Source organism: Gopherus evgoodei, chromosome 9, assembly GCF_007399415.2.
Source record: "Gopherus evgoodei ecotype Sinaloan lineage chromosome 9, rGopEvg1_v1.p, whole genome shotgun sequence".
NCBI lineage: Eukaryota > Metazoa > Chordata > Testudines > Testudinidae > Gopherus > Gopherus evgoodei.
The window spans coordinates 97,727,583-97,739,721 of record NC_044330.1 but is presented as its reverse complement, the minus strand read 5'-3'; the positions used below and the strand labels follow the sequence as shown (position 1 = coordinate 97,739,721).

Sequence of the window (12,139 nt, the reverse complement as noted above, 5' to 3'; positions counted from 1 at the left end):
AGTAAAGAAGTGGGATGAGACTCAATAACCTGCATAGCCGCATTCAACCCTGTCTCTAGGCCAGACAGAGCCTGTCCATTTTACAATATGATCACTTCCCCAGGAGACTTCAGGATTTGCAATGGAAATTCTTGGAAGTAAGAGTGCACTATCACAAGGTTTATCCAATAGGCAGCTGTAGCCTGCACAGTGAAAGGATGTCTGGATCAAATGTGACCTTGGTTTAACTCCTGTGAATTCAATGCAGATACATCAAAGATGAATTTGGCTACCTTTTGGTCAACACACCATTTGCTTCCAAGAGTGGCACAGACAAGCACTCAGTATACACACACTCTTTCACCCACAACCTAAGTCACTGCTAGCAGATCAAATGTCTGGCTCGCCAACTTCGAAATTCTCTTTGGAGAGAAGTCTTGACATGTTTGCTTTTTAATATGCAACATTCATCTTCTCTAATTTTGTTCTAATCAAGTTCTTTCACTGGCTTGTGAATTACACCAGTCAACAAAATGGATGACAAAAGAGAACCTACAAAGTTATTAGCTAGTTTATCAAACATATTTTGTTATTAAAGTGGCTTCAGAAGCAGTATTATCAAACCAATTTCTTTCTGGTAAATCATACGTTCAGGATTTTATTTTTCTAAGGAGAAACATATTTCTATTTTAAACCCAGCAATGCTAAAACTTTATTCTAGGCAGCGTTGGAGATCAGTGGCTTGCTTGTTGCTAACATGCTTTAGGGGCAAAATCTGTTGCAACACCCTTAGTACCATATTTGCCACAATCAGTTTCAATGCCATTTCCTAGTGTCAATATTAACGAGAGGAGCAAAAGAAATGACTGTTCAAAATTGTCAATTTCAGTCCTTCCACTTCTATTTCCAGCATTTTGTGATTTATTTTGCTGCAGTGCACTGACTAGTGTATATTTGGCCACAGATGAGGCAGCTGAAAGAGAGAATTTGCTTTTGTTTCTCTCACTCTATCATCAGACACTGTCAAGGTAAAAAAAATCTAAAAGTAAGACCTCTAACATTTGATTAAAGTCTCTCAGTTTTAATAAATGTTAACATTAAATTAACCGTGTAATTGGTTAGTGTCATTAGTGATTAAGCTGCATTGTGATAATTAATCTACTTGTTGCACGCCACTCAGCTTTGACAAGGAAACTAGAATGGATAGTTTCGCTTTGCACTTCTAGTCTATTTCACTTTTTGGTTCAGATGTTGTAGCACAGTGGGTATCAGACTGCAGTGAATACCCACTGGAACAATTTATCAAGGATTGTGGTGGAGTCTCCATCACTGACCATTTCTGAAAGCAAGACTCCGTTTTTCTAGATCTGTTCTAGGAATTACTTTAGGAAAGTTCTATGGCCTGTATCATACAGGAGGGTCAGACTAGGTGATCAATGGTCCCTTCTGGTCTTGGAATCTCTGAATCTTGAAGGTAATCTGTGCAGTTCTGGCAGGTCATGAAGTGCTGGCTCCACCCTTGCTTGCAGCTGCTTCTACTTCTCTCCATGGCAAAGGGGAGCCTGGACACCCATAAAAGCATCTGAAAACAGGCTAGCTCCTTTCCATCTGCCTTCCTGAGAAGCCAATGCTATATAAGAGACATAAAGAGTTGCTGCCTGGGGTGATGGGAGCCATCTGTCCAACAGTTACAACTAGCTAATTACTTCCTTAATATTACTTTCCTATGGTAGTAATTATAGTAATTGCTACCAGGATATTATGTTCACACTTGGGAAGAGAGGTGGTCTAGGAGACATCACCCAGTAAGGCATAGGCAACTATCACAGAGTGACTGGCACCTTTAGTGGAAATGGGACCTGCCTCACCTGTGCCATAATTAATTAGCTGCTTCCCAGCCAGAGGGGATATGAATAAGGATGCTCAGGTGATAGCATCATGGACACTTGAGTATTATAAAAGTGCTGAGTGGGCTCAGTCTGTCAATGCAACCACAGTGAGGGAGAAGGTCCTGAGTCAGGAGGCTGGGTATTCCAGATGAAGCAGCCCAGGAGAGGTGAAGAGCTCTATACTGGAGCAGGGAAGGATGTGAGGAATATAGCCCAGCATGGGCTGAGACTGATGCTCTAGGGAAATATTTTGCTACAAAACCCAAAACATAGGCCTGACCTGCTTAACAGGGTTTCTTTAAAAACAAACTTGCAGTTCACTAAGACACTTATGATTCAGAATTGCTGGGTGTCCAAATACCCCTGATTAACACACATGGGCCTGTTTATATACATCTATACTAGTGCAGTTTAAAGCAGGGGAGAGAGTCAGGGTGAGGAATGCCTCACTCTACCTATGTGAATGTTGAGAATTCCTTATTATACAGCAACCCAGGACAAACTCTATGCTTAGCCCAGGTGAATGAAATATAGTTTGCTGCTTTTCAGACACTTGAAAATCTTGGGTGTGCTGACTGGCCAATGTAACTGACCAGAGACTGAAAATTATATAATGCACAGCCAAGGCTGCAGTTAGACTGCAGATGTGTGGGAGTACTATTAAAATGTGGCTTCCTTGGGATGGCAACTATGGCATGCTGCTTCATTTGTAATCCTGTGGCTTGGAGTTTATATTTTTACAATGTGAGGCAGTAAATACCACTGAGCTGATTTTTACACTGCCTGCAGTGTTCTTAAACAAGCTATTGAGGGGTAGAAGAAACATATGGTTTCCCTGCCTAGCACTTTTCTGGCCTGATACTCTGCCAGTTGTGCCCCATACTGCACTTTGGGAATACTTAGTATTTACATGGCACTCTCAACTTAAAAAACCAAACAAAAGGAAAAAAAACTCCTGGCACTCTGTTAAGCCTTCCAACAACCCAGCAGAGAAGTATTAGCCCAACATTACAGAAGAGTAATCTGAGACGCAGTGGCTTTAAAGGCCAGTTTTGAATGCATGCATGCTCAGATCTCTATGCACAAGCATCCTCAACTTGGAAATGCTCAAAAGACACATGCAGTTTTACATGACTGGGCACAGGGAAAGGCCATGGCAAAATCAGGAACAGAACCCTGATCTCCCAGCCACCTCATCACAAAAATATCCTGCCCTGTTCAGTGCTGCTTGGCCTTCTCCCATGGCAGTACCATGCGTGTCTACCAAGAAACTGAGGAGGAAAGTCTGTCTTTGATTTTCAGCCTCATGCTGATATTTTGGTGAGTCAGCTTACCCAGCATTTTGGAGTGCAGAGCAGATGAGCAGATTCTTCTTGCATGAAGGAACTTAGAGCACAATCTGATTTAAAACAAACTAAACATTTTTAGTTGTTATATATTGATACATTATGGGCTGCCATGTCTGAGATCCAGATTGACCTTCAACAAGTCACCTTAAATCACTTTTGTAGCCTGGGTGGTTCTCTTTTTGGCTTCTGAAAATCAGTGGACTCCCTGGATTTTAAGAGGCTGGCAAGGCCTGGTGCGCACCCAGCTTCAGCAGGTGTTAGATGACTGTGTAAAGCTGTTGCTATTCTGATGGCTCACTAAGGCAGGTGCAGGGGATAGGATGGAGGAGCACTAGTGAGAGGGGCCTGGGCTGGATTAGGTGCTGGAGAGAGATCCTAGGGACAGCTAAATTCAGGGAGGCAGCTTAGAATGAGGTTTATGTGATACTGCTGCTGCAAGCTACCAAAAGGCCAAACCTCAGGAAGGGAGTTAGTTTGGACACTAGTTCAGGGTCCGTGCGGTCTGATGAAGACAAGCTGGAACTCAGCTCACTCACAGGGATGGACTCTTTCACCTCCAGGTGACCTGTTCAAATCCAGCAAGTGAGTAGTGACAGAATTAGTCTGACAGCTTTAAAATGGCCTACATAAAATAACTGAGCTTTCTTCAGTTCCCAGTAACACATGTCCATGTCACATAAGCCATCATCATCATGTGATGCCCCTCAAATAGACATTAATAATGTTTCCTATACAGACTTACAATTTCTGGAAAATCAAAACAAAATGAAAAAGCCACAAGTCTGACTCTGCAGCTATTGTACATGCAAGTAGCCCTGCTGGGACAAAGCAGCCTAGTGAAGCTTGCAGGAGTGTGTCCTCTGAGTAATACATAGCCAAAGCTGCAATTACAAACTGCAGACATGTAGGAAAGGCACCCAAATCTGGCTCTCTCTGGGCAGAAACTATGGATACTGCTTCACTTGTAATCCCATGGTTAAGATGTGTATATACTTTTGAACTGAGTTTATTTTTCTTTTGTTAATTGCAATACACATTACAGATAATGGTAGACAGTGTTGCCACTTTAGCTAAAGTCCCATGATATGTGGTGTCTTTTCTTAAAGCCCCAGCTCCTAGAGTCATGTGATTGTGAGAATCTCCACATTCATTTTTTTAAGGAAAGTGTCTCATCCTCATGGTCGCAGAGAAAAGCTTGAAAATGTGACTTCAGAAGGGAAATAATAAAAAAAACTTTGACTTAATTATGATTTAAAAAAATATATCATAATTGACCAGGGGGCAGCGGCGTACATGATTTTTGCATACTTGGGGTTGCCAATACTGAGATCCATGAGCTACAACAAATGACTGTGGACCTAATCCTAAGGTCCTTAGTGCCATCACTTGCTATCATCCATGGCAGCTGCAGCACAACTCCTGAGCATGGGCTCTGTAGGATAAAGCTACATATTTTTGTCATTTTCACACCTTGGTTTTCACACCTCAACTGCTAGAACAGGGCCTCATCCTCCCTGATTGAACTAACCTCATTATCTCTGGCTTGCCTGCATATATATACCTGCCCCTGACGAAGTGGGTATTCACCCACGAAAGCTCATGCTCCAAAACATCTGTTAGTCTATAAGGTGCCACAGGATTCTTTGCTGCTTTTACAGAATAGATGAATTTCCCTATGAAAAGGAGGAGGCTCAGACCTCATCCTCCCAGAAACTACTTTTTTTAACAAAGTGGTCAATGATTTTTTGGGTGCCCAACTTGAGACTCATGGACCTGACTTTTTCCATGCTGCTGTGGACCCAAGGGAAGCTTGAGGTGCTGTATTTATAGAGTGTTTATTGTTGTTGTATCCTAGGAGATGAGCCAAAATGTTCAATGTGCTAGGATACTATAATAAGTGCCCTATCAACACAAGAGACAAACATTCCAATGGCAAGCATGTATCAGACCTAAGTGAACTACAGTGTTTCTCCATGAAGTGCCTACTCTCACTATTTTGAATTGTGGCTTTAGTTTTATTTTCTTCATTTAGTACATTAACAACTTTGTGTGGGGGCAGGAACACAAATTGAACTGTGCACATGGCCAAGGAGAAGTGGAACAGTTTCTCTGGCCGTTATTTTTAAGAATGGATTCTAATGATGGATTTAGAAATGTTACAAGGACACTCTGTCAAAGCAAGGTCTAACAGCAATCGCATTGTGGGGCTGATGCTGCAGAAGCCTGGAAGAGAGACCAGGGAGGACAAACCAAGGGAAAGTGAGATGATGTGGGAAGGGGAAAAAAATGTGGGAAGAAGGGAAAGTGATAAAGATACATGAGTGGATGAAGAGAGAGAACTATCAGGAAAGACTTTATCATTTGTTGTTTTAAAAAATGCTCCACAGATTCCAAGACCAGAAGGGACCATAGTGATTGTCATAAACAGATAGCTAAGGGTTAATGTCTCTTACACCTGGAAAGAAGTAATCTGAACCACCTGACCAGAGGACCAATCAGGAAACAAGACTTTTTCAAATCTGGGTGTAGGGTTTTTTGTGTGAGAGTCTTTTGTTCTTGGGTTTTTCTGCCTGACTCTCTCTCGGCTATGAGGGGATTTCTATTTCCTGCTTTCTAATCTTCTGTTTCCAAGTTGTGAGTACAGAGATCATAAAAACAATGGGGGTTATTGTTTTTTTCTTTTGTATTTACATGTCTATAGTTGCTGGAGTGCTTTGAATTGTATTCTTTTTTAATAAGGCTGTTTATTCAATATTCTTTTAAGCAAATGACCCTGTATTTGTCACCTTAATACAGAGAGACCATTTTTATGTACTTTTTTTTTTTATATAAAGCTTTCTTTTTAAGACCTGTTGGAGTTTTCTTTAGTGGGGGACTCCAGGGAATTGAGTCTGTGCTCACCAGGGAATTGGTGAGAGGAAGAAGTCAGGGGGAAATCTGTGTGTGTTAGATTTACTAGCCTGACTTTGCATTTCCTCTGGGTGAAGAGGGAAGTGCTTGTGTTTCCAGGACTGGAAATAGAGAGGGTGGACTCCCTCTGTTTAGATTCACGGAGTTTGCTTCTGTGTATCTCTCCAGGAACACCTGGAGGGGGGAAGGGAAAAGGTTTATTTCCCTTTGTTGTGAGACTCAAGGGATTTGGGTCTTGGGGTCCCCAGGGAAGGTTTTTGGGGGGACCAGAGTGCCCCAAAACACTCTAATTTTTTGGGTGGTGGCAGCTTTACCAGGACCAAGCTGGTAACTAAGCTTGGAGGTTTTCATGCTAATCCCCATATTTTGGACGCTAAGGTCCAAATCTGGGACTAGGTTTATGATAGTGATCACCTAATCTGACCTCCTGTATAATACGTGACAGATTTTTCCCCCAAAACATTCTAGTGTTTATGAAATACAAATAATGTAAGCATGAGTGGGAGAGAAGGGGTATCATCCTGAGTCTGTTGTAGCTTTGGCTGGGGAAGGTATTCTCACTAACTTATCCCACAAAGGCTTTCTCCACACTTTAAAGGTATAGATCAAGATGACATGCATCTCCTAGAAGGCATATTCCTAACACTTGAGAAAGAAGGGTAAGAGACCTAATCTCTAATAAAAAAACAAAACACAACTGTGCTGCATAAGGACACTCTTTATTGGTGTCAAAGGTCTTGCCTTTTAAGTGTTGCATCAGAAGGAATGAGACTATATGGGGAAAAACTCTGACCATGACCCCGCAACTAGCTCTGCAGGGGTCTGAAGTCAGTGGGGCTTTGTGTGGAGAAATGTGCACGGTCAGAGCTTATAATTGTGTTTGAAAAGATCAGATTTTTATTGGTAAATGTTGCTTTTCAACACACACCCCAAAAATACTTCCATTGATGATTATTGAAATTTACAGAAAAAGCAAAGAAAGAAATGCTGCTTGAGAACTTAGTTTGATTTAAGAATATTTACTTTATAGATTTTTGACATGGGATGTTGACAATTTGAGTTATAGAGCTTTAATTTTGAGTCAACATCTGCCATTAAATAATTGTGGCCCCCTTTATTGTTTTTCCCACCCCATAATTTCCCACAACTATGAAAATATACATGGATATTGATTAGTTAAGCTTTTATTATATGCTTAAATTGAAGAATCTGCCAAGACTACTTATAATTGTACTTACTTTTTTACGTGTTCACTTCTGAAATTCAAGACGATATCGGGTGAATTAGAACCCAAGTCACGTGTTAACCTCTGTTCCAACACCATTATTTATGAAAATTTCAGTAAAAGGTGTTATAAATATTCTCTCGCCACACTTGTAATCCAACTACTGCAGCATTGTGCTCGGGCACGAGAGCCAAGAAATGAAACAGGCTGGTCTAATTTCTCTGTCCATAGAGGAAAAAAGCACAGAGCGCAAACAAACTACATAAGTACTGATAAAATAAGTCAAGGAAATCATTAGCTTTCTTCCCATTTGAATAGTAAGATGGTTTTTAATAGCACAGGTAAGGATATGTCACTTTTAAAAACTGTTAACCTGTCAGCATCTCTTTAAGAGGGACACTTTGTTTATGGTGTTTATGTGGCTAAGAAGGATTGTGAGAGTAAGGTTAGATATTTGAATTATCCATATGCTCAGAGTAAATAAACGCACCACCTTATTCACAGAAAGCTATAAGACTGTGGCATTATTTCCAGGACAAATACCTAATAATGCTGAAAACAGAACTACAAAAGACAAATACTCAGCACAAAGGACTACTGTGGAACTAGGTAAATAGCTGAAGTAAAGTCACTTGGTTTTCAAGCCTGATTTAATTTTGAGTTTTCCTATATTCTTGTGTTCTCCTTAATGACTCTGTTAGGTGTGATGGACTTAGGAGGAAGGCTCGAAACCAAAATGGACAACCCCAGAAGAAAGGTAAAAACAGAATACTGACTAGAGCTCTTAGGCACTTCAGCAATACAAAATTGTAATGTACATAGTGCCCCTGCATCACATCCTTGAGGATGCCAAAATGCTCTGACATACTATCAGAAAATTCTCAAACGTACATAAATTCATTGAATTTTCATGAATCTTAGGCTCCTAAGTCACTGAGCACTTTTGGAAAAATATCATCCTTTATGTACAGAGCACCATTGAAAAGCAGCTGCCTCTGTAACAGGGCTCAAGCCAGATGCCTGGAAAACTGCACAGCTGTGCAATGAGAGGAAATTTTGCCCAATGACACTGGCCAAACAGGGGAAACCTATTCAACGTAGAGCAGAAAGCATCTCAAATTTTCATCTCAGCCCTCCTCCAAAAATAACTGGATGTTGTACAATTTATCTACCTGAGAAAGATCAAGAACCAAATCAGCTGTGTTGGGTTTTGAACCTAAAGTTCCAAGGAATTTAGACCCTTTTTAAAATGGTACTTACCACTATTAATTTCTCTCTACATTTGCCCTACAGCCTTGATTTTTACATATAGTATGTTAGCTGTCTGCCAAATTAAATTAATACTGTCCAGTTTAAAAAGTAGAGATTGGGGAGAGGGGAAGGAAATGAAGTAGATGCAACTTCATATAATATTTCACTTTTTAAATTATTTGAAGCCAGCTGTAGCAGGCAGCTGACTACCTAAGGCAAATGGAAATTAAACCCCAGACTGATACATGGCAGCATTGTGCTCTATTAAAAGAAATGCTTTTTAACTTGGTTTACTGAGTTGTGATGTTAAATATTCTATCAGTCCTGTCTGTGTTTGGCAGGCGCATACTATCCAGTAACAATGGTGGTTTTAACTGATTTTTTGCATGTTCATTTACATGTTAATTATATTGTCCTATTTTGATTTGACAACAGAAGCTGCAAATAGTGATTAAATTACATTGACTTAGATCCCTCTTAAAGAAAAGGTTTTGTTTTCCAAGTCCCCATCCACCTCTGCCTCAATGAACAATGGCAGATCTGCTCTGAGGTCAGGCAACTGACATGTAAAAACAGCAGAAAATAAATTTTTTGTTTCTTCTTTCATTTGTCTCAAATCTGGGTCATGTTTGTAGATGTTCCTAAATCCCCAAGAACACAGTGTGCTAGCCTCTGGACAAAAGTCTGTCATTTTCTTACTGTCCAGATCCTCTTTGTTCTGGTACATATTTAGAGGCATTTGCTCCTATGAAGTTTAATACATTTAGCATCACACTTCTATTTACAACAATCTCTCAATGAGAACATTTTTATTTAAATTTAAACCATGGATTTGTTTTTATAATCCTACTTTTCAAATATGAATACCTCTGAAGTGTGTAAAGCCCTGTTGATTACTGCATAGTTGCCTTAAGCTGAAACTTCAGTACCTGTCCAATCCAATTTTCATCTCTAGCCGTTGAATAAAACTATCTGTTAAAAGGTTATAAAGCAGCAGTATTGTTTAAGGGAAGGTAAAAACAAAACTATTAAATGCATGGCTACTTGCCTCTGTTCTTCTTTGGTTTAAAACAGAGCTTTCTAAACAAAAGAAGGGGCACTGGGGCAAGGGAAGGGATTATCCACTAGAGGTGATTTTGTTGGTAGGACTCATTACATTTGTTATCGCTGAGTAAGTGCTGGAATTGCATGATTGTATTCTGGAGTGTGGCAGGGCTGCCCCCAGCTTTGATAAATAAAAAGGAGACACTAGCCTTCATCTCTCGATCAGTCAAGAGCTGGTAGAGCTGCAGCCCGTACCGGTTACCTCCCGCGGCAGGCTTGTCCTGGACCGCGGTGTATTTGTCTCATCCCCCGCCGCCCCCACTCAGTGCTGCCCCGGGCAGAGCGGCTCTGCCCCAGACCCAGCGGCTGAGGAGAAGCGCCGGCTCGCAGCATTGTTGCAGGCTGCCGGGGGGGGGGGGGGGGGGAGGGGTGCGCTCCAGCGCAGGCTCCATTGTGCGAGCCGTAACCAACGCCGCTTGCCAGCCCGGAGCCGGGACCCGCATTGTTCTCGCGGGGCGGCAGCTGCCCGCATGGGGGGGGCGGTTTTGTGCCCCCCCCGCCCTTTTCATCCTGTCACGAGCTGGGCCCGGCCGGCTTTAGCAGCCCCCATTGTGCGGGGGGGGGGGGGGCGGAGAGGCTCGTGCGGCGGCCCCGAGCCCTGCGCGGCCCACAAAGGGACCCCGCAGCGGCGCCTCGCGCTTACCTCTCCCGAGCAGGGCGGCGGCCAGCAGCAGCAGGAGCGAGCGGCCGGCCATGGCCAGGCTGAGGCGGGCGGACGGGCCCTGGCGCGAGCGGCGGCGGCGGGACTCCTCTCAGCCACCCGGCCAGGCGTCTGCCGTCAAGGCGAGGGGCGGGCGGGGGCGCGAGCGGCCGGGGCGGTGCAGCCTCCGCCGGGGAGGGCGGGAAGGGAGGCGGCGCGCGAGGAGCGGGGCCACCCCCTTGAGGTGGGAGGATTGGGGGAGGGGCCGCATCTGGGTTTATAAGGGTGAATCCAGGATGGGGGAGGGGCGAGGTGAGGGGGGGGTCTGCAGAGGGGACCCCCAGGGGCCGGTCCTGGAATCCCGGAGAAGGGGCCCTGTGCGAGGCGCCGGAGCCGATGCGGATGGTTGGGGCGGGGATGCATCCGGAGGGGGCAGAGGAGGCGTCTGTCCGGCCGGTCCCCGGGGGTGAGCAGCGCTCCGCCCGCCCTTTGCTCGCTCGCTCGCTCGCTAGGGGGGCTGCAGCACTCCCAGGCGGGGCCCGGAGATCCCCCGGGGGAGGACTGGACCCCGGAGTCGTAGCGCTTGGCCTTAGCTCGCTCGGAATGAATCTAGCCAGGCCTCCTTAGCAGGGTCGGAGCAGCGTCCGGCGCTACCAAGCACAGTGACATTTCTCTCTAGCCTGATCCTAGATTGCTCCTGCTCTTCTTATAGATGGGCAAGGGCATACATCCTTTATCTCTAATGGCCACAACGTGGAAAAAATACTGAAGATGCAGGATGACACAAAGGAAGGCAGCTTCTGTGATCCCCTAGTCTCCTTCGAGCAGATGCATACAAGGTGTACTTTTGCACCTGTCAGTTTGTACTCTAATTAGCTACCCACATCCGATAAGCAGGCTCCTCATCTCATGTAGGTTTCAGACAGAAGTGTTCAAGGAAATGAAAGTGGGGAACAAACTCCTGCCCAAAAAATCTGCCCAGCCTCCCCACACACTTTCTCCTGGTACATGCCCAGATTTGGTTTTTGAATCCAAACACAACTAGGACCCAGCTTTGTTTTGTTTCAATGGTGAGGGGAGTGGAGGGGGCAGGATGCAGAACATATTGTTCATCAATCCCAAAATATGAACCTACAGGATGAGGCCCAGGATTTTCAAGGGTAGGTCCAAAAGTCACCACTGCCCATCCAATGAAACTTGTTATTGAAAGCTGCTGACCTCATCAAAGCAGATCCATACCATAACCAGGCCAAAGAAACTAAAGAGCCCACTCTCTGTTCACTATTTAGAATAAGAACAATGGTAGAATGGGCTGCTGTTCTTATATCAGTAGCAATGGTAGAACAGGAAGTTTGGTCTCATTCTAATTTTAAAACAAAACAAAAACCAGCAGTAGGAGTATGTTACAAAAATCTTGTCCTCTTGCAGCCCTCATAAAGAAAGTGTTTAGAAGTACAAGGAGTAGCCTAAAAATCAGTGTGCATGATTTGCACGTTAACACATGTATGCTTTCTGACCCCCTCTTCCTGCTCCATGCAGCCCCTCTACACATGACTATTCCCGGAGGACTGGAATGTGGATACATGTCAATACTTCTCTTGCAGGGTGCTGTGACCAGTTGAGGGGGGTAACTACTGCCTCTTCCTCCACACTTGCCTTGTGTATTGGCACTGTCAAAATAAACACAACATGAAAATGGAAAACAAGAAATGAAAACTGATCATGAAAGTCTATCATGATTCTGTGCTCTTTAGTAGAATTTGTTTAATTATGGTAAAAAGATTAAAAATAA

General features: G+C 43.6%; 1 protein-coding gene across 1 annotated transcript in view; it reads right to left on the bottom strand.

Moving 5' to 3' along the window:
* CD99L2 (CD99 molecule like 2) overlaps positions 1-10,403 on the bottom strand; it is a 92,217-nt gene extending 81,814 nt beyond the window's left edge. The window contains exon 1 of the mRNA XM_030575046.1: positions 10,351-10,403. Within this exon, the coding sequence (XP_030430906.1) occupies positions 10,351-10,402 (52 nt within the window). The 5' untranslated portion in view covers position 10,403. The remainder of the gene's footprint in view (positions 1-10,350) is intronic.
* Between the last annotated feature and the right edge of the window lie 1,736 nt (positions 10,404-12,139).